The 22,537-nt window shown below is 57.7% G+C and overlaps 1 protein-coding gene across 4 annotated transcripts; it reads left to right on the top strand.

The window, feature by feature from the left end:
* Positions 1-2,369: 2,369 nt before the first annotated feature.
* On the top strand, positions 2,370-22,180 carry RIMS3 (regulating synaptic membrane exocytosis 3). Of its 4 annotated transcripts, none has more exons than XM_030504990.1 (8): positions 2,370-2,593; positions 12,017-12,262; positions 13,439-13,580; positions 13,672-13,784; positions 13,920-14,021; positions 14,142-14,281; positions 14,498-20,560; positions 20,662-22,180. In XM_030504990.1, exons 1-7 carry the CDS (start codon positions 2,491-2,493, stop codon positions 14,708-14,710), a joined length of 1,059 nt encoding a protein of 352 aa, XP_030360850.1. In that variant the 5' UTR covers positions 2,370-2,490; the 3' UTR covers positions 14,711-20,560; positions 20,662-22,180. The 4 variants fall into 4 exon arrangements, with proteins under 4 accessions (XP_030360850.1, XP_030360853.1, XP_030360852.1 ...); XM_030504993.1 differs by lacking the exon at positions 2,370-2,593 and adding an exon at positions 3,295-3,316; XM_030504992.1 differs by lacking the exon at positions 2,370-2,593 and adding an exon at positions 9,599-9,782.
* The last annotated feature ends 357 nt before the right edge of the window (positions 22,181-22,537 follow it).

The following is a 22,537-nucleotide window of genomic DNA, read 5'->3' as shown; positions in this document are numbered from 1 at the left end:
CTTGCAGCAAACCCCGGCAGTTTGATCCAAAGTCTTGCAACTTTCTGCTCTCAGGGCACTCGCGAGGCGGCCAAGAGAAACAAAAGCTGTGCTGGAGCTGGGCTGTTGTTTTAAACGCTAATTCTCACCGTTTCGGAGCCAGGCTGCTGTGGTGCCGTTCCAGGGCGATGACATGCGACGCCCCCCTTCAGAATGACTCATTTCTAAATCAATCACCCGGCGCCGCTGCTGGCTTTGCCACCGGCCACAGCTGCGAACCCCCGGCTCCGACTCCAGCGGGACCCCGGCCTTGCTCGAGGGGTTCTGCACAGTCCCCCGTCTCCTCCCACTGAAGCCCGCTGTGCGCCGCTGCCCCGCGCTGTGAGTCCCTGTCCCCCACCTGCGCTCTCGGCAGCAGTGATGCACTGTCGGGAGCCGCTCCGCTTCCCCAAGCAGGGTCACAGCCACCCTCAAGCACAGAGGGCTCTGTGTCAGCCTGCCTGGAACGGGGAGGAGCCAAGGAAAACAAGAAAGGGGGCAAAAAAGAGCACTTTTCCTCTCTCTGCTCTGTCGGAGCTTGCACACATTTGTTCGTGGTTCGTTGCGTTTGCACTTCAACAGCATCTGGTACCTGCTGAATGAATCCCTGCGGAGCTGAGCTACAGCTCCGGGAGCTGAGCTGACTGCACCCCACGGCCTGCTCGTGGAAGGGTTGACTTTGTTTGACTCTCTGAGAGCAGAGGGGACGTGCCTGACCCTCCTCCTCCTCGGCTCAAGCCCATCCTGTCCCCTGGGGCTCCGGTTACAGCAGATCTCTGGACTCATCCCAACCAAGCTGTTGCTTTGGGGCAGAGAAAAGTGTCAAGAGGAAAAAACCTTGGTGTAAATGATTTATGGATGTGCTGCTTTGTAGATTCTGAGGTTTTACAGCATCTAAACACGGCTTCTTCCCCTGCGGGCAGCAGGACACGGTGTAGGAGCTGCAGAGCTGATGCAGCACCAAGGTGCTCACCCCCTGGGCAAGGGCTGTCCCTCTCCCCCCCCGGGCCTACCCCACAGCCCGGCTCTCCACGCAGGGACTAGAACCTCCCTGGGGCAGGAGAGACCCGCAGAAACATCTGCCAGACACACTGGGTTTACCCAGCCCCAGCATAAACCATCCTCTCCCCATAACCCTGCTCGAGGTGCAGCCCTCTTCCCCCCCTGCATAGCCAGCCCAGACCCCTGGGGCTGCCCCAGGCCCCCGGCACTTTGTCCCCCTCCTCGGTGTGTTCTGCTGCCCATTCCATCCGCGTCTCAGTGGGACAAGCGGCCGCCACAGCACGGGCAGGTGCTGGCGCACGAGGTGTGCAGAATCCCGGGGTGAGCCCTGCAGGGCCAGCAGGTTTTGGGGTGCCTGCAACGGCCGGGCTGGCACCCCCAGCCAGCACACTCCCCCCTGCGCCACGTGCTGCCGGCAGCCCCGCAGCACCACCAATCCTCTTATGTGGGGCTTTACCGGGGTAATCACATTAAACCACTTCCCTTTCACCGGCACAAACCCAAGACGTGAAGGAGAAAGTGTCGAGGAGCTGACAGAGCAGAGCTGAGCTCCTTGATGGGTTCAGAGACATCAGAGGTGGGATCCCAGCACAAGAGCAAGGCCGGAGCTTCCGTCCATCCCAGGGGATCAGCTCCAGCCACCAAGTCCCTCCCAGTGGGAGGTCAGTGCGGGATCCCGGAGCAACCTGCCAAGGGAAGCAGAGACCCAGAGCGGGTCACAAAGCTCCCTACCAGCTGAACTGAAAACTCTGTCATTCTTGTTTTATTATTGCCATAAACTTCATGTTTTATCACCAGAATGTGGCAGTTGGAAACGATACACTGGCAGGAAAGGTTTGTCCCTGCTGAGACACGTGTTTCACTGTCTCTTCCCCCCAGGTAGCCTGTTCCCAGGACTGACACTTTCCCCGCAGAGCTGGAAGTTTGCTCTGATGAACCAGCCTCCCCTACCGAGATATTTTCAGCTGCTTTTCCTAGCCATTCCTCCGAAGGCCCCTCAGACAACCTCTCTCCCTCCCGAGTTTGTTTATATGCTTTGACTTCTGTTAGGAAACCATCTCCCTACTTCAGCGAGGTTTTATCCAAGTTTCCATATTTAGTTCTTTCAGCTATTCCTGCTCTCCATCCAGCTTTCCCGTGCCCAGCACCAGGACCCGCCGCATCCCGGCTCTCCCCGGTGATCCCTTCCCTTCCCACAGCTGGAATTCCCCCCCCATCCTCCCTGCACCGTGGGTGCCCATTGAGCACCGAACTCACCCACCCGCCCTGGGGGCACTGCCCCGGGTCAGCCCAGGCCCTGACCCCACCACGGAGGCTCTGCCCGGGGGGGCCGGGGGGTTCCCGGCAGCCCCGGCCCCCAGCCCGGTGAGGATGGGAGCCCATCTGCAGGGGAACCCAAGCCCGGAGCTGTTCTAGGGAGGGACAGAGTTAAAGGCAGTGAAGGAGGGTTTCCTCCCAGCACGTGGCTCCATGTCAGCCTCAGAGGCAAGACAGGGAAAGCGCTGGAGGAATTTACCACGAGTGAAGAGATGCTGCTTAGAGGGAAATGAGTGTTTGTGTGCAGGGAGCCAAGGTGAGTCCAAGGGCAGCGCCGGAACCGGGGCTGCCTCTGCTCCAGCTTCCTCCTTGGGAAGGAGCCCGGGCACAAGAAGGGCTCTGTCCCCCCGGGAGGCCACGCTCCGCTCCGGTGGCAGCTGAAGGGACCGGAGCCGGGAGGTTCCTGTGTTCCCAAAGGAGCAGGTGCCAAGTGGGGACTGGCAGCAGCGCTTCAGGCCTGGCTGGAGGCTCCCGTGGCCCTGTGGGCAGCCCTGGGGTCCGGCTGGGGGGTGTTGGGTCTGGCCAGTGGCTGTTGGGGTCCAGTTGGTGGGAGAAGGGTGAGGGTGGCAGCTCGTGGAGTCCAGCTGGTGGGTGTCTGGTCTGGCCGATGGGTGTAAGGTGCACTTGGAGGCTCTCGGTATCCGTTTGATGGGTGCATGGTGAAGCTGGAGGCTCCTGGGGTGTGCCTGGCAGGTGCAGGGTGCAGCCGCCAGCCCTCGGGATCCATTGATGGCTGCAGTGTCCGGCCCGTGGCTTTTGGGGTCGAGCTGGCAGCTCCGGGCGTGCCCCTGCCAGGAGCGGGTGCAGGCGGCAGCGCTCGGGGGCACCGGCAGCCCCGGGCCGCGCTCTCGGGGGGATGCCGGCCCCTCTCCGCGGCCGCCCGTCGGGGCCGGGCCCGGGGCTCCCCCGCCCGCCGCTCCCAGCAGCCCGCCGGGGCCGAGGGGAGGAGCGGGCACGGGCGGCGGCGGCGGCAGCGGCGGTGAGTGCCCGCGGCGGCGGCGCGGGGTGCGGCGCTCCCGGAGCCCGGCACGGCCGCGGCACCGGCTGGGTCCGGCGGGGAGCGGGGCCGCACCTGCCCCGGAGCATCCCCCGGGAGCGGGCGAGAGGCGATTCTGGGGATGCCCGTCGCGGATGCGGTGCCGGGGAGGAGCGGGATGGGAGCCCCGGGAGGGGGGGGGGGGGGGGGGCGAGGGGACCCGACCCCCGGTGGGACAGCCCCGGTGCTCCCGCTGCGCCCCGCGGCTGCGGACAGGGTGCACCCGGGACCCCTAAAACACACCCCAGGCTGCAACCGGGACGTGAACACCCCAAAACCATCGCTGCGCTGCAAGCGTGGGGGCTGCGGCTGCGCTCCCCCCGTCCCCAAGGGCTCCCCGGTTGGGTGCTGCCTGGGCCGGTTTACCGGGGCCCCCCCCGGAGCTCGGGGCAGCGATTCCCAGGCAGCGGCTCGGGAACGGGAGCTCCTTCCCGTGCCATCCATCATCCCTGCTGAAAGCCCGTTGACGTCAACCCCGTCCCGTGCACGCCGGGGAACCGGGGGTCGGGACCAGTGAAACGGGGGCGTCTTGCCTGGGGGGGCTGGCACCGAGCAGCCCATAGCGCCAGCACTCACTTCTCCAGCCGGTGCTTCGGACATGGCTTTGGCTCGCCTCGATCCGCTGATCCACGGTGCTTTGGGCAGGGGCTGTGGCTGGTTCTGTAGGGAAATCCAGGACAGAACTGGTGAGGAGGAGTGGGACGATGCCCTGGGATGGGCAGAGGGGCTGTGCTGCTCCCTGCTTGCTACAGTTGGGGTTATTACAGTGAGTGGGGAGAAGCCCGAGGGCAGCGTGGGCATTGCTTATTGCCGCCGCAGGGAAGCACTGGGGTGGGGATGGGCCTGGCCAGCCGCAGCAGTCCCTAAAGCCGGGGCCACCTGTGGGTGCTCACGTGGAGCAGCAGAGGTGTCCCCGTGGGAAGTGGTGGCTGTGCCGGGCTCTGTGATGGCCAGTGCCTGCTCCTGGGGGTCCGGGAAGGGTAGCGAGGGGCCTTTGGAGGCTGAGCAAAGCACTTGGCTCTGGGCTGAATTGCATCACTTGGTGCACGGGGAACATCCCGTGGGGCTGTGCTGCCTATTGCATTAGTGTGCTGAGAGCAGGAGCCTGCAGGACCCCTGGGCCAGCGGCACGGGGATGGGCTTCGTTTGTGGCACAAACCCAGTGCGGGGCCATCCCTGCGCTGTGGGGCACGGGGCTGCCTGCCCGAACAGTGCCCGAGCCACGTAGGGGCTGCTCCCGCGCCTCGCTCCTCCAGCCCAGCTCAGACGTGTGCCTGCTCCTCTCTACATCAGCTCCTCTCGACAGCCAGCCCTTGTGCTGCGCTCACATCTCTCCCGAAGAGCGCTTTACCTGCTCCAACACCCCTTTGTGAGGGCAAACTCCTGCCACCCCCCATGTCCCAGTGCTCCTCTCTGCAGGCGCTCCCGGGCTCTTGCTTCATCCCCGTTTTCAGCCCCATCCTCAAAGCACCGGTCACAATAACCTTTATGGGACTTAGATAGAGGATGATGAGATCACGGCATCTTGGTCTGCCTTTTCCATGGCTCCTTGCATCCCAAGACAAGGGGTAAATCCCCCGCAGCTTCCCCCACATAGTCCAGCTCCGTCCTCCCGCAGGTTCTGCTGCCCCTCGAGCTGGGCCAGCCCGTGGCACCGGGCCCCCCGCGGGCTCACGGCTGCTCTCGCTGCAGCACAGCCTACGGGAAGCATCGCATTGATGCAAGAGACAATTTAAAGTTAGGAAAACGCCTCATTTTCCTGCTTATAAAGCCCAGGCCGTGCGGCACCATCTCCTCACATCCATTTCAACTCACTCCAAATGTTTTGTCACAGCACCTCAAATAGCAGGAAACGGGCTCCTGTAGTAATGGCTTGAAAGTGTTTCCATGCAGGATTGACAGCCCTGCTGCCACTGTGCTCGCTGCGTGCCAGGCCCCGCAGCTCCGGGATGCTGTGCTGGGCCATGGCGGGAGCCTCCCTGCGCTCCTCATCCTTCCCATAGTCAAAGGGACTCCAGGGCTGGAGCCCTCAGCCCGCAAATGGAATTGCTCCCATTTTAGTTGTTGGGTGGTGGGTGATGTGCTCCAGGGTCCCATCATCCCCTCCTCCTGCTTTGCCAGGGATGTGGGTGCCAGTGCTGGCTCCAGCCACGGGCAGTGCCAGGCTCCCGCTGTCTCTTGGCATCACTCCGGCTCACAGAAGCCTTCCCACAGCCAGTTTTCTGCTGATCCTTTAAGAAGCTTTGCTGGAATAGTGCTGTCTTAGCATTTAAAAAGCAACTTTTTCTGCAAACAGCCTGTTCCACCCTGGCTCCCACTGGGAACAAGCTGGGACCTGCGGCTGGACGTGTGCTGGGCAGGGCAATGGGACCTGGCTAGGCAGAGTCAGGGCTGCTGGCACCAAGCTGCGATGGGGCCACATTCATCATCCTGTTGCTGGACACGGAGCTGGGGGGAGATGGAGGGTGTTGGTGGGTTCAGTCACCCAACTAGAGCTGCAGGTCCTGGGAGCCCAACCTGGGGCTGCAGCGTTGGGCACCTCTGCTGCGGGCAGGCTCAAGTGACCACAACATGGTCAGTGCTTTGATGTGACCCCAAAGGGACTCCAGAGCCCTCAGCCCCTGAAAGGCAAAGAGATACTTGCTGGTGCAGAAAGGGGAGGGAAAAGGGGAGGCTGGTGGAAGGAAATCAGATGTTCTCTCCAAGAGGAGGATGCTGGTAGGAGCAGTGGAAAGCCGGAGCTGATAGCAGCCCTTCCCCTGGAGGAAGCAGCTCCATGAAATATTGATGGGATTCACACACAGCAGACAAGCTGTGTGAGCTGCATTGCAGAGCTCGGAGCCGTGCAGCCGGGAAGGCAGCGGCTGCTGGGAAACGGGAAAAGCTCCTTCCCACCGCCCCTCCGTGCCGGGGGAGAGCCACACCGGCCCCAGCGTGGCAGTGCAAGCCAGCACGGGCTGGGGTCTGAGCACAGGAGATCCCATCCCTGGTCCATCCTGGGGGCCACCAATGGCCCTGGGCTGGTTTCCTATGTCCCCGCTGCCTCCCCATGGAAGTAGCCCAGTTCCCGGGGCCGCACGGCTGCAGCATCGCGCTGCCCAAGGCTGCTGCTGGTGGTGGCCATGCGCCTGCTCGGGCACATCTCCAGCAAGGTTCTGCTCCCTCCCAAGCTGCCCATCATGGCCAGAACCAGCACCAGGGTGCAGCCAATGCAGAGGCACCAAGCGCTGCCCTGCGGGAGCCTGTCCCTGCAGCGTGCCTGAGGGATGGGGCTGGACCACCAGGGATGCGCTGGTGCTTGCCACGGTGCCATGAGCCCTCGTTGCCAGGCAGGTGACCCAGCAGAGCTGCCCGTCCCTCACCGCAGCCCCGCTGGGTGGCTTTTGCTCCTCTGATGCTTTTATGTTGCCTTGGAAACGATGGGATTCGGTGCAGATCTGATTTAACCGGGCAGCAGACGTCACGCAGGGAAAGGGACGGTGTCAGGAACATGGCTATGGGGTCCTCACGTCTCAGAGGCTCCAAGATCAGGCCACCAGGCAGGGGCACATGGGTGCCCCTTCCTCCCATATCCATCCTCCCACCCAGTGAAAGATGGCCACGAGGTGGGTGCAGGAATGTGCCCATTTTCTGCCTGTCCCTCCTGGAGGTACTTGGTTCCCTGTCCTGATGCTCCCAGATGGAGCCAGGAGCATCACTGCAGCTGGAGTGGGGATGGCAATGAGTTACCATGGCCAAGGTGCGTCTGGACACAGTAGGGATGAGGAGGACACCAGCTCCCACATGGGACAGTTGGTTCTTCTGTGGCATTGATGTGCTGGAGACCCTTATGCAGGGCTGCAGCTCCAGTGCTCCCTTGCTCTGGGTCCCAGTGGTGCTCCCAGTCCATCCTATGCACAGGAGCACAGGCTTGAGGAGCACCATCCCACTGCTTATCCTAGAAGAGAGGTGATGCATTGCTTGGATTGCTGGAAGAGCAGGTAAAGCCATCTCTCAGCCCTTAGGGACATCCACAGGCCACAACATCAGCCACTGTCACCACATCCTACCAGCAGGTCTATGTGGGGGACCAGGCTCTTCATCCACAGCAGCACTTTCCATCCCAGTGGATATCCTCCAGCTGCCTCAGACACCTCTAAGCTCCACTTTTCCTACAGATGGAGCCCATTTGGACCCATCCTTTCCATGGAGGTCGTGCAGGAGCTTTACTGCTGCGCCAGCAGCAAGTGTCAGCCAGAATGTCACTGCTGTAACCTGCCTGAGCAATGAGATGCTCAACTCCAGTAGCTGGAGTTGCAAGTTCTCAGCTCACGTGCACTGATTTATACCTCTTGCTGGGCAATTAAATTTCTATGAGCAGCTGCCTATCAAACCTGGAGCAGTTAATGAGTATTAAGCACTTTTAGGGGAAATAACCCCTTGCTTTACTTGCTAATATTGAGGAGAAGCTCGTGCTTGTGAGTGGTGCTGCTGCTTGCCCAGGGTGCTGTGCCCTGCTGAGGACTGGCAGGTCTCACAGCAGCAGCTTTAGGGAGCTTTTCTTCCCCCCAAAATGGTGATTTTAGGTCCTACCTGCTCCAGATGCCAGCAGCATTGCAGTGCTCTCCTTCCCTGCTGGATGCTGCCCAGGGGCAGGGGACCTGCTGCCCCACTGCTGGGGCTTTCCAGCCCCATCTCTGCCTGGGGACACTGACCTGGAGGGTGTGGAGGGAGCAGAGGGCTCCCAAACCCCCTCTGCCTCCTTCCCCTGCAAGCCACCAGCTCAGCTGGCCCCACCATTCTCATTTATCACCTCCCTCCTCATCCTCCTCCTCAACCCACCTGTGTGTGGGCTTCTGCTGGGCTCCTCCCTCCTTCCCCAGAACCTTTGCCAAAACACCTGATTTTTCATAGAATCATAGAATAATTTGGGTTGAAGGGACCTTAAAGCTCATCCAGTTCCAACCCCTGCCACGGGCAGGGACACCTTCCACTAGAGCAGGTTGCTCCAAGCCCCTGTGTCCAACCTGGCCTTGAACACTGCCAGGGATGGGGCAGCCACAGCTTCTCTGGGCACCCTGTGCCAGCACCTCAGCACCCTCACAGGGAAGAGCTTCTTCCTTATCTCCAACCTGAACTTGCCCTGGTTCAGTTTGAACCCATCACCCGTTGTCCTGTCACTACAGCCCCTGATGAAGGTCCCTCTCCAGCATCCTTGTAGCCCCCTTCAGACACTGGAAGCTGCTCTGAGGTCTCCACGCAGCTTCTCTTCTCCAGGCTCAACAGCCCCAATGTTCTCAGCCTGTCTCCATATGGGAGGTGCTCCAGCCCCTGCTCATCCTTGTTTCTCCTCTGGATGTGCTCCAGCAGCTCCATGTCCTTCTGATGTTGAGGACCCCAGCACTGCACACAGTGCTGCAAGTGGGATCTCACCAGAGCAGAGCAGAGGGGCAGGATCACCTCCTTCGACCTGTGGTCACGCTTCTTTTGGTGCAGCCCAGGACATGGGTGGTTTCTGGGCTGCAAGCGCACACTGAAGCCAGCTCATGTTCAGTTTCTCATTAACCACCACCCCAAGTCCTTCTCCTCAGGCTGCTCTGAATCTCTTCTCTGCCCAACCTGTAGCTGTGCCTGGGATTGCCCCGACCCAGGTGTAGAACCTTGCACTTGGCTTGGTTGAACCTCATGAGGTTGGCATCGGCCACCTCACAAGTGTGTCAAGGTCCCTCTGGATCCCATCCCTTCCCTCCAGCGTGTCAACAAAACCACGTAACTTACTTAGTGTTGTTGGTGAACTTGCTGAGAGCGCATCAATCCCACTGTCCCTGTCACCGACATAGATGTTGAACAGGATCGATCCCAACACCGATCCCTGGGGGACGCAACTCGTTACTGATCTCCAGTTTTCCCATCAATACTTTGCCTCTCATTTCTATTTCAGTGGGATATTTGGGGCTCCCTTACAGCCCACATGCAGCCCCAGGCACCCTCCAGTCACCGGGATGCACCAGCAGTGGGGCTGTACAGCCCCATCTGCTCCCTGGGGTCCCCTGTGACCCCCAACCCTCCATGTCTTGCTCCCTACTTCTCCCAGCCCCACCGTCGCCCAGCAGGTCCATGTTGTACAGTTGGAGGGACCCAGCAGGGTCATTGGGCACCCAAAGCCTGGCGCAGGGATGTCCCGAGCCTGGCCGAGGCGCATCCCACCCTGCTGGACCCCTCTGCCCATGCTTGGGGCCGGCAGAACTGGGTCAGGGAGGTAACCATGGAGATGCTGGAGGAGATGCTGAAGCAGCGGCACAGCCCCGCTCTCCGGAACCCTTTAAAGATTAACCAGCCCCGTCACCTCCGTCTCCAGCCGGGGATGGGTAGTGGAGCTGAGCCTCGGCGGGGACAGCGCTGCCCGCTCCTCCTGCACGGCCGCAGCGCGGTAAGGAGCCTCCACCTCCTCTTTCCCTTTGGGTGCCGGTGTGGGGAGGGCAGGGTCCAGCCCCGGCAGCCTCCGGGGGCTCGGGCGCCGCAGCAGTGATTGGAATGCAACAGGGAACACGTTCTCCTGCCGGTTGTGCTCGGCTGCGCGTTGTGCACCGGCGCCAGGCGCTGGCTGCGGGGGGATGCTACAGCCATGACACCGCTCCCGGGTGCTCCCGGCGGCTCCGTGCATCCCACCTTCATCCCGGCCCGCGGCGGAGCCGCGGCCGGCTCGCTGGGGAACGCGGTGCTCGGGGCCGTGTCCCGGGAGGACGGTGCGTGGTGCCGGTAAGCGCTGGTGGCTCGGGATGTGTTTCCATGGTGGGGAAGGAGGGGACGTGCATGAGAGCGCACTGCTGCGGGAGCACCGCGGTCGGTCGCGCCGAGGATCCCGGTGCTGTGCAATATAGAGACTAAATAAAATAGCGAGTGGGGGTGACGGGGAAGCTGGTGGATTCCCTGGATCCCTCACCCGCTGCTGGGTTAGGGAGCTGGGAGCAGGGCAGCACCAGGCTGTCTGTGCCAGCCGGGAATGCTGTTGTGGTGCCGAGGCCGGCTCGGTGGTGGGAGCCGCGCGTTCTGGTGCTTGGGCACGGTCTTGGCCAAGCTCATCCCAGCAGCGGGCACTGGGCACCTCCCTGATCTCCCCATCCAGCACCCACCAGCAGCAGGCTGTGGAAGGAGATGCGTGGTAAAACCACGGGCACGGGAAAGAGCATCCTGTGGGCTGAGGAGTGTGCGGGCCGCATCCTTTGCGGTGGCTTATCCGTGCATGTGTTGCATTGGAAATGATCCCATTAGCGCTCCGCTCTGCTCATCTAATTTGCTTCCACCAGAGCCCGGTGCTCTCCTGGCAACTGAAGCGCCAGCGGGGAAAACAGCAGCAGGAGCCCTTTGTGTTTCCTGGCCGGGGCTGGGATGTGCCGCAGCTTTCCTCGCAGGAACGCCGCGTGGGGAGGCCTGAGCCGGGCGCTGCACCCACCGGGCCCCATGCACAGGGATGGGTGTTTCCTTAGGCACTGTCTAACGCCAGGCTTGCGGGTGGGGAAACTGAGGCACGGGGTAGGGAAGCGGCGTGGGGCATAGGGAGCGCTGAGCTGCGCTTGGGGCAGCGGGTGGGATCCATTCCCTGCAGCAGCAGCTTCCTAAGAGAAAATCCACCCTCGTGAATGGCTGCAGCGGGTTTGGAGCCTGAAGGGGGCTGGAGAGTGGCTGTTTGCATCAGAAAATGCTCATCCCAAAGGTCCTGGCTCTTTCTCGATGGCTCCTTGAGCAGACACTGAGCACAGGACAAGTGCTGCTGGCTGCTCTCGCCTGTCCCCGCTTGCCATGGGCACACGCTGTGCCCGGATGGCTCCGAGCTGGTGCTCGCCCCCCACCAATGGCTTTATCCAACGGGCTCAAACCTGCAGGCAAGAGCTTGGTCAGCAGCAAACTGAATGTGCGTACATGAGGGGAAGCGTGTGCTGCTGCTGGGGGGCACCCCAAACCTCACCGAATCGAGCCGGGGTCCCGCTCAGCGCTCAGCACTGCTGGGGATGAGGAGTGGAAGTGGCGCCTGCGGGAGCCTGGGCAGAGCAGGGAGGGAAAACACCAGCCAGGAGGGAAACGTGGGCTGGGTGCTGCTCTCTGGGAGCCCATTAATGATGTTAATGACTAATCGCCCACTTGCCCCTGTTACATCCCTCCTGTAATTGATAAATCCATGAGCTCAGCAGTGCTGGAGCCGAGCCCGTGGCTCCCATCAGGGCTCAGCCCAACTGTGCCCCTGTGAAGCTTCTTTTCCGGGTGGCAAGGGGCAGCAGAAGCCCCTTCCTTGCCCCTCTCCCCTGTTCCCATCACTCACCCCCTGCGCTCGCAGCTGTCTCTTTCTCCTGAAAGAGAAATATTTTTCCAGACACTGCCTCCATCCATTATCATAAAGTGGCTTCACTTGGCCTGGAGTTAATAATTCACCTTTCTTCAGAAGATGGATGCTCCCATCTCACTGAAGTTTAAATATTTATGGAGAAGGGAAGGCAGCAGCCATGGGAGGCCTGGCTGTACCCGAGCATCAGGGTCCACTCCTCCCTCTGCCCACAGGGCATCATGGGCTGATGGGGGGTCCTGCACCCATGGATGGGGAAAAATGGTCCCGATGGGTCGTGATGCCGGAATTCCATGGCTTTGTCCACCCCCTGCCTCCCCCCGCAGCTGATCCCTCCCAGCGGCTGACCATGTTCAACGGGGATGCGGCCGCCGGCGCAGGCAGGAGCGTGGTGCGCAGCTCCAGCATCAGCGGCGAGATGTACAGCATGGAGAAGAGCGCGCGGGGCAGCGCCGACTCTGTCACTGCCGTCACCGCCAGCAAGAAGCGGCGCTCCAGCCTCGGCGCCAAGATGGTGGCGATCGTGGGGCTGTCCCAGTGGAGCAAGAGCACGCTGCAGCTCAACCAGACCGGTGAGCGGCGGCGTCCCCCCGGGCCCGCCTCAGCCCTCGGCACGGCCCCGGCCACCCGAAGTCACCACAGAACCAGCTGGGTCGGAAAGACCTTTAAGGTCAAGTCCAACCATTCCCAGCACTGCCAAGGCCACCACTAACCCGTGGCACTGAGGGCCTCGTCTGCACGGGGTGCGAACGCTTCCAACGTTCTGCCTGATGGAGGCACCTAAACCTGCCTGTTGTAACCCATACCCTGGCACACCAGCACTTCCCCGGGTGCCAGAACCATTCGCAAACCTGAGGTGGGGACATTGTCTGGTCTGGCCTCCGCTTCCCCCCCCCCCGTCCCCGTAACAGCCATTCCTGGCCACGGGCAGAGAGGGAACTTGGAGAAAGGACTTGTCAAACAGTCTGGCTCTGGGAAATATTTAAATGCTTAAAATAGCTTTTTAAAGGGCGCGGGAAGCGAAAGCTCATTTTAGTGCAGGCTTTTCCTCTGGTTATTGCTTTGTTATTCCCGTTCTTGTTGGCATTTCGTGATTTGGGAAATGTCCTATAAGGAGAGGAGGTAATTTGGAGCCCTCCAGCCCTGCATGTCCAAGGTGCTTCTGAAGGGGTATCATTATCCCCAGAAACCAAGTGAGAAGTGCTGGAGCCAGGCAGGACCTGGGGAGGGCAGAACCGGGAGCCTCCTGCTGCGGGTACCCAGGGGAGTAGCACCCACTTCGGGGGGGCTCCCAGGACCAGGCAAACACTTCCATGGGGGCAGCCCTGACTGTGCAGGACAAACCTGACTCCCCCGGAGCACCGCGGCACCGGCACACACATGCTCACACGGCAGGAGCGGGGCTGCCGGCGATGCCAGGGGGGATGCTCGTGCCACACTCCTCCTCCTGCCATCTGCCGCCGTGTGGGACATGCAGCAGTGGGGACAATGTGACTGCGGGGAGGAAGGGAGACATCGGTGTCAGGGCTGTGCCTGCTGGTGGCACTGAGTGTGCCCATCCCCAGCGGTACAGGGACACGGGCACGCATTGGTAGGGATTCCAGAGGCCAGGCGGTGGGCTGTACCGGGGAGCAGCACACGGGGAGGCTCTGGCCACACACAGCACCCCGGTTCTTGTGCCTGGTTTGATGCGGGAGGGTCTCGGTGCAGCCGGCGCTGCCTGGGCTCACCCCGCGGCTTGATTCCAGAGGGTGGTCCCAAAAAGCTGCGCAGCAACATCCGGAGGAGCACGGAGACCGGCATCGCGGTGGAGATGAGGACCAGGATCACCCGGCAGGGCAGCCGGGAGTCCACCGACGGCAGCACCAACAGCAACAGCTCCGATGGCACGTAAGGCACCGCAGGGAGACGGGAGCCGGGGATCCCACTGCAGCCCCGGCAGCCCGATGCTCCATGAATCCCTTTGCTCTTCCTGGCACAGGTTCATTTTCCCCACGACCCGGCTGGGTGCTGAGAGCCAGTTCAGTGACTTCCTGGATGGGCTGGGGCCGGGCCAGCTGGTGGGACGGCAGACGCTGGCCACGCCACCCATGGGTGAGCTGAGGGGTCCCAAATCCAGCCCCATGGAGCTGGGCAGTACATGAGGATGCTCCAGTGAGAGGGAGCAAAGTGGCCGGGGGGATGTGACCACTGGGAAGGGTGCTGAGTGCATCTTGTCCCTCCTCCCAGGTGATGTCCACGTTGGCATGGCTGACCGCAACGGGCAGCTGGAGGTGGAGGTGATCCAGGCGAGGGGACTTATCCCAAAGATGGGCTCCAAGTCCATCCCTGGTAGGCGGCTGGGAAGGGAGTGGGTGCAGGATGGAGGGGGAGTGATGGGGATGGGAACCATGCTGGGACCACATAGGAGCCTGCTCCCAGCTGGTGTTTCTCACCCATTTCCCAACGCAGCCACCTACGTGAAGGTTTACCTGTTGGAGAACGGCATCTGCCTGGCCAAGAAGAAGACCAAGGTTGTGAAGAAAACCTGCGACCCGTCATACCAGCAGCCTCTGCTCTTCGAGGAGAGCCCCCAGGGCAAAGTCCTGCAGGTGATGAACTCCCGCCACAGCTACCTGGGGACAGGGAGGGATTATGGGGGCAAGGGCAGGGCATAGGAACCCGGTGTCCTCATTGCTGTCCTGCAACCTCCCTGCTCCCATCACGGCAGGTCCTTTCTGCTTGGACATGCTGCGTTTGCCAAGTTTTCCTCAGAATTCCCACCCAGTGAGCAAGGCAACGCCCCCAACACCTTCTCTGCCCCACAGGTGATCGTCTGGGGTGACTACGGGCGCATGGACCACAAGTGCTTCATGGGGATGGCGCAGATCATCCTGGAGGAGCTGGATCTCTCCAGCGCAGTTGCGGGCTGGTACAAACTCTTCCCCACCTCCTCGCTGGCCGACTCCAGCATCGGTCCCCTGACGCGCCGCCTCTCCCAGTCCTCCCTGGAGAGCTCCACCAGCCCCTCCTGCCCCTAGGGGCCGGTTGGTGGGAGAGGCTGGGAGGGGAAAGGAGCCCCCTGACCCACCAGAACTGTTCGTGGATGGCTGTAAATATCCTGTTCCTTCCTCCCCCTTTTTTCTTTCTTTCTTTTCCACCCTCCCTCCCTGCTCTCCACATGCTCCTCCCCGAGCACATCCAGGAGAGGGATGAGGGCCGAATGCTTTGAGGCAGGGGGAAGAAGAAGCAAACCCCCCCCCCAAGAGGCGGACCAAGGGCCGCAACTGCCGCCCGATCCCAAGACTGTTACTGCACCTCGTCCTGTTGGACAGGATTCAAAGCGACGTGGTTCTCTCCTGCCCACCCAGCGGGAGCATCTCGGGCCGCTCCATCCAGCGCCGCTGGAGCAGTGCAGTGATGGGGTTTCTTTTCCTTGGATTCCATTCCCTGCCTCGGAGGCAAAGCTTTTCAAAGAGGAAAAGAACCACTCGGAAAGAAATCCAGCTCAGCACTACTTTTGTTTTCCAAGGAATGTAGCATCTTCTATTATGTAGCTTGCCACGTGCTGACACACACTCACTTCTCTGCAATATCCAAGAGGCTCCGGACTGACCAGAAACATCTGCCAGTCACTTCCCGTTTGTTCGTTTTCCAACATGAATCCCGCAACACAAACAAGCACTTCTGTGGCCACTTTGCTTTATTTCTAATTGTTTCGTTCCTGGTAGCATGTAGCCTGTGACCAGTGACATTGCCAAAGCAAGGGAGAAGAGAAGGTGCACTCACCTCACCTGAGCGTACGCTGGTTTTCTCCTCGTGTTTCACCACTGACCATGGTCTTGCATGGCCAAAGCAAGACCTAAACTATAAACTCTGTGATGCCTCACGTGAAAATTCGAGTCAGGAGTAGGTGACCCAATGGAGCGGGAGTTCTGTGATGATGGTCGATCGTCTGCCTCCCAGCCCCTTCCTCCTGCGAGGTCTGGAATGCTGTCGTTGGGTCCAGGATGTTCTCCTTGGCTCTGGGATGCTGCCCTCGGTCCGGGATGCTCTCCTTGGCTCTGGGATGCTCCTCTTGGGTCCAGGATGCCCTCCTCAACACTCGAATTCCAAGTAGGAGCCAAGGGTTTGCCAGACCCTGGGGCAGGCCACCCCTTTCTCTAACTCTCAACTTGTTGGTACGCTACAGGGGAACATCTCAACAGCATCTTCTGCTGATCTGGAATTAGGGTGACTGAGAGGTTACGAACAACGGACTAGATGCTTGGAACCCGGGATCAGGATGAGCGTTTGGGGTTCTTTCTGTTTGTATGTTTTGTTTGTTTGTTTTTAAGCAGCATTTTGGTTCCCTCCGAGGGACCGGTTCTTGTAGCAAAACCGAGAATTCCGGAAGCTTTTTTTGAAGGTGCCTAATGAAATTTGCTGAAAATACTCAGGGGAGACACCACTAAAAACTCTGGTTTCTTCATAAAATCCCTTAACGCAAGCACTGGCCTGAAGGATCAGTTTCCAAAAGAGAAAAAAACCCAACACACCAAAAGAGGAGCAGTCCTGAGACTGGAAGAGAACAAAAGGTTAATGGGGAATTTCTGCCAACCCGGTGGCTCTGACCTTCAGCCTGTACCACGACTCAACCCTCAGCACAGCTGGGATTTTTTACAGTTCTTTATTGGCAAAGCAGAGGGTTTCCCAATGCACAGAGCACAACAACCCCAACCCGTGGTTCTCCTGGTGACACCAGGGCCCATGAACCAGCTCGAACCTGTTGCCACAACGGAACAAAACCAAACCTGAAGGGAAAGACTGTTGTGATGGAGGTGATGGAGCTGTCCCCTCTGCAAACCCAGCCTGGGGTCAGCAGAACACCACTGCTTGGTGGCTGGTTTACCCAACCCACCACAGATTCAAGCTGCTATCGCGGACTTTGGATCTTTACCAATTCGAAATCACTGCAGACCTCTCAGGAGAGAGGAGGCTGGATGATGCTGATGGGGGGGAAGGAGAGGAGTCGGCTTCAGGCTCCCAGCAGATTCAGTCCTCATCTGCTAGAGCAGAAAGCGCTCGGAGCAGGACAGTCGGGTGGCTGAGCTCTGAGGTACAGGACCGCAGGACGCACCAACAGCCTCGAGAGGTTTGAGGAAGCAAATGCAGTGCCCTGGCGACTGCAAAGGGAACAAACAAAGGATTGAACATGACGTTCCTGCCAGAGCACGAAGCAGCTACATGAGGTCAGCAGTGCCTGGATGAGGCTAAACCCTCTCTGCCCCGCTGTGCTGGGTTTTGAATATATGTGAGGGAAGGCATCCTAATAGGCAAAGCTTTCTGCTCCTTCAAGCTAACGTTACTTGCTTTTGCTTTACCAACTCTATTTCAGTGGAAAAACCTGCCTGTGGCAGGATAACAACCGTGTCCTGGGGAAGTGGAACAGCAGCATGGGCAGAGCAGGGAGCTCTGCGGGCATTTTCTGCTCACTGGTGTGGATGCAGCATCCCACCCCCTTCCCCTTCCATTTGGAGCTCGCTGCCTGTGAATCCCTCCAGCGAGCCGCAGAGCCTTAGTGCTCCTCTCAGCAAGCAACATAGAATCATGGAATGGTTTGTGTTGGAAGGGACCTTAAAGCTCATCCAGTTCCAACCCCCTGCCTTGGGCAGGGACACCTTCCACTAGAGCAGGTTGCTCAATACATAATGCTTTTCTGGAGATAGAGAACAGAAACAGATGAAGAGCAGCAGGAACAGCAGAATGGGAGGTGCCTGAGGTCCAGCAACCTCAGGCTCACTGTTTCTGTACCAGCTGGAAAAAACCCGCCCTTGCTGGAACAGGCAAAATCCATAGGAAAGAACATTCTGGAAAATACGCCAGGGAACAGGGAAACCCAAATACTTTGGCTTATGTTGTATCATCAGCACACTGAGGATGCACTGGCAGATGACAGCACAGCTCCATCAGAGCAACCTGGGCCCTGGCTCTTTTCCAGTGGTGTGTCCTCACTTGCTGCAACACGATGGCTTTGTGGGAACAACAACTCCTGCTCGTGGAGAGACTGCCGAGGTGGAGCCACCGTCCCAGTGGCCTCACGTGGTTGTCACTTACTCACTACACCGGAGTCCGTCAAGACCTTTGTTTCTTCACTTCCAGCACCGTGTGTCCAGTCCCCTGGGAGCTGGAACTCGCTTTGCTGGGGAAGCACCTTCCACTTGTGTGGAAAAACTGAAACAGAAGAAGAGCTGGGAGCGAGCCACGTTCACATCCCCACATCAGCTCCTCCCGTTCCTCGATCCCTGAGACCACGTGCCAGATGTTCTCCCTCCTCGAACAACAAGCCCAGACACGCAGTCGCTTTCTACATGGACACAGCAGAAACCCCACAAGCTGCTGGACTCCAGGTTGTTTTCTGGGGGGATGTTTTATTGCAAAGGGCGTTTTTTTAACGGTCTCTATCATTCGCAGAAGGCGGCTGCGCTGACGACGTGTGAGGCGTTAGATTATTTCCTCTCTTTCCTCCATCGTGAAAGGAAATTCAAACTATTTGACTTTCCAGATATTTTCCCCTAGAAAGAGTAATTCAGATTAAACTGAATCAGCTTTGCAACCTGTTTTATACCCAGCACCAAGTGAGGAGCAGGTAGCACTCACCTGAGACAAGACCTTACCATAGCACTGCTGACAGGAGATGCCGGTGTCAGAATCAAGGCACCCAACTTGAGTAACAAGGATGGATTTTGCCAAAACTGCCTTGAAATGATACTTAAACATCCCTTAAATGCTAGAAACAAAAAATCACAGCCACACAGCAAAGCACAGAGAGCACTACGTGGTTTCATGCCCAGGCCTGACTTATTCCTGGGTTTTCTACGAGCCTGGAATGGGCTTTATTTGCCAAAGTTGAGTGAAAATTTTCTAGGACATCAGATGGTGGGCTCGGAAATTAGCTCCTCTTTCATCAATGTCAGAACACGTTGAAAGCACTGTACCACTGTACCACGGGAGGGAGAGGACGCTTAGACATAGTTTTCCTGAAATCCAGTGAGACCTGAACCAATTCTTGGCCAGCAATCAGAAAACCAACCTGGCTTTGGAAAATGCCACAGAGTAACTGCCACAGTGGGAAGGGTTCCCACCACAACCACCTCCAGCTCTTAAAATCTGGTCTCCAGAAGCAGTTGGAGATGTAGCTCCTGATTACAAATATGAGACCAGAAATTCCTGCAGGCATGGATCAGGATTCCCTTCGCTGGTAGGGAATCACTGCTCAGCATCTTACACAGCTGCTCCTGCAGCGGTGAGTCTTGGAAAGTCCAGCCTGTGTCTGCACGTGTTTGTGCAGTTTGGTGCCCATGAAAGGAGTTAACACAGTGAAACACCGTCACTTGTTCAGGTGGGCTTGCAAATACCCGGCAGCAGTGAGTAGAGTTTAAGGGTGTTTCCTGATACAAGGCCATTTATAAAACAGCAACGGTGACGGGTTATCAGGCATAAAGATTCCACCTTCCAGTTTCTTCCAGTTGACTCAGACACTTCTTCCCAGCTTGATGTGAAATGCTTGGACAATGCAAGTCCATAAACCTCCTTGAAGGAGTCCATTTGGTTACTGACTTGGAAAACCACTGCATTTTAAAGGTCAAGGAACAGTTTTCAGGCATAGTGCTTGTCAATGACTGAATTCACAGTCTAGATGTGCTTTGCATCACAGACAGAAAAAGATATTAAGAAGTCTCCTTGCTTTCCTTTGGGTTCTTGTGCCTCCAGACAGAGCTATAAAACTACCTTTGGTAAGAGCAAGGTTTGCATCCCATGATGTGCCAAAGGCATGATGGCCCATTCCAAAGTTTCTCCAGTAAAGCTGTTTCAACTGGAAGTCTTCCTCCTACTTCATGTTCACCAGAAAACACCCCAACCCTTGACTGGTTGTTAGAGGTGCAAGAGTTATGGTTGTGAGCTAAAAAGAAGGTTGAAAGGCTGTAGAAGAGACTTGCTGGGGGGGGAAAGAAGTGCCTGCAATGAGCATGGTTGGAATTGGTGGGGTAATGATGTGTTATAACAAGCTGAAGTTACCCAAAAGAGACTGGGTGACCAGATGCGACACTCACCTCAACCGAGCTGGTCCGTATTTGGGGAAGATCAAGGTTTTAGAAGCAGACTTGGAAAGAGGTAAAGAGCCTCAGTGTGTGTCTCACTGTCCAAATAACCGCCACACTGTTGAACCCCGACCCTCTGCCCCGGGCACAGCCACCAGGACACAGCACAGGAGCATCTGGGAACCCAGGAGAAAGCAGCTCCCTGCAGCAGCTGCCACCGAGCCCCAAGAGCTGGTGCGACCGCTGTGCCTGGGTCACCGATCAGTGCTATACCTCATTCTTTTGGTTGTTCTTTTGTTCTCTTCCCTCCTTTTTCTCTTTTTTTTTTTTTAAGAACCAGAGCTTAGTGCACTCGATCACATTCAGGTTATTTTTTGTTGTAACTGTGCAATGAAGAGCAATCATACAAGGTGTGCTTGTACCACCTGCCCCATGCTGGCTCCTGCGAGCCCAACCTCCGCTTCATCCAGCACTTGCACTATTGATTGCTGAGCTAAAGGGCAAGGGAAGCAAGAGGCCAGAGTGGGAGGGATGATTCCATGGACAGCGGGTGCCCCTCTTTCATCTCTCCCGTTACAAAGCCCGTAGATAAAACGGCGCTCCAAAGGCTGGTTGCAGTCCTGCTCCCCTGCAGTCCTTCCCTCCCATGAAGGGCCGGTGAGGTGACAAGCATCTCAGATGTGACAAGCTGAGGCCAGTGCTGCTGCTCCTGGAGGGGCACCAAGCCCTCATGAAGCCTTTGCCTGCAGTGTGCATGGAGAGGGACCCTCGGAAGCAGGCAGAAGGGGCATCCCGCCAGTGGGAGCACAGGTACTGAACACTGATCCCATTTCCTACCAGGATTCACTATGTATATATCTGCTAGAGCCCAGTGCTTGCTAAAGAAGGGCATTTTGTGTTAATCCTTGCAGTGGGAGCCGTGGAGTGACGCGTGGTGTCCGATGGAGCAGCGCTGCCCTCCTCGTACCCGACCGCCGGGGACCTGCCGCGGACGCCTCTCGAATGTTCGCACTTTGAAGTTGGTGGCCTTGTTTTCTTTAAAGGGCTTGATCTTTTCATGCAGTTAAAGCTAAATAACCTTCCCCATCATGTTGTCCTAGTCCCCAGCTCGAAATTAAGCTACGAACAAGCACCAGGATCATCTGAGAGATGATCTGGGACTCAAGAATCTGTCATTAATCTCAGAAGTTTATACCTCAGATAGGAAACCACACAACTGACTAGTACCAACACTTGGGAAAGTGGCAGCTCCAAGTCTGAATTGAAGTTTGTCCTTGAATTTGATTACTGACAGCACCAGACAAATAACACCCCAAACCCACAGAAGCACACAGAGAAAAGCACTGAGGAATTTTTTAGAAGCACCTGAAGCATTCACCCAATCAAAATAATCAGAATTTGTATTCCCAAACAAGACAAGGGAGGGATGATTTTAACCTTTTAACCTTACAAATCTTTAAACACAGCCTATACTTTTGAAACTGCATTAGCCCCCTAAAAAGAATGAGGGGGCATAAACAGGTCTGAGATTGTTAAAGGCACAAGGCAGTGAGATGCACCCAGGACAACCAGGAGAGGCAGACACCTCTAACCACAGCCCTTCTCCAGGCAGCTGCTTCAGAGCTAAAAGGACAGGGGTGCATCACACAGAGCGCTACAACCAAGCAAGGACACGGGGTTCTATGCTACTTCACACCTTCCATCCTAAAGTCCCCCCAAAGAGAGTCCTGCTGGGTTGGGAAGTCGTCAGAACTCCATTAGCCACGAGTCAGTTGCTATCAAGAGCTTAACCTTCAGTCTGTAGTGGAAAAGGTAGCAGACGTCTCACCGCTCAAGTGGCACGCATCAACCTCGCGTCTTTCTGTGTGTATCCATCACCCAGGGGGAAAAGCAGAGTCAGGTGCAGGACAGGCACAGGACTGACACTCACCCCGGGTAGCTTCTGCTGGAAGCCAGGATGTCACCACGTTACTGAACACCTCCGGCTGCCCTCACTGGCCCACTCATGTTTTGTGATAAACTTTGCTTTGATGACAGATTCGTTCCATTTAACAACTCCACCTTCAAATACCCGCCACAGAGGGGTGGACTAGGTACTAAGCCCCAGTTCCATGTTCAAGACAAGGGGATGGGCTTGTGATGGATACTTGAGAATGGGAATAGATTTAAGAAGCAAATGGCAATTTTATACTTGTGTTCTGTAATGTTTTATATGTGCGTGGTCTTTCTTAATGTAAAACTCTTGTATTTTTGTGGTTTATATGCAGCAGGACTGAGGGCTGTGAGGGTGCACGCTATTTTGTAGAATATTCTTAGCCAGTTTTCCCCAAGGAGGGAAACACTGAAGTATTCACCTTTTCATTGGCTTGTACCTGCATGTACAGTATCGGGGCAGCAAGTGAAGATGATTAAAGCCAGCTTGAAAACTTTCTTCTGTGCTTGAGTTGAGCTTCTCCAAACATCCACAGCCCAAAATTACATGCGCAGCCTAAAAAAAACCAGCTCCCTCCCTGCCCCCTTGCCCCAACAGACGAGCTGGGGAGAAAGGGAAGAGGAAGAAACCCTCTTTTCAGGGAAAAAAGAGCAGGTTTTGACTTGAGGAAAGAAACACCATTAACATGCAAGCAGAGTCCCATCAGCTCCTCTCTCCCCTGCAGCTGCACATCACCATTCACGAGCCTAAGGAGAACTGGCCTCAGGATGTGGTCTTCAGTGACCCCTGAAGCTCTGGCCTTCCATAGTCTCACTGTTACCACTTCCTGTTAAAGCTTTTGGATGGGCCTTGGC

The sequence above is a fragment of the Strigops habroptila genome, chromosome 12 (assembly GCF_004027225.2).
Source record: "Strigops habroptila isolate Jane chromosome 12, bStrHab1.2.pri, whole genome shotgun sequence".
Lineage (NCBI taxonomy): Eukaryota > Metazoa > Chordata > Aves > Psittaciformes > Psittacidae > Strigops > Strigops habroptila.
Note: the sequence above shows the minus strand (reverse complement) of the source record. Positions and strands in the feature narration are given on the sequence as shown.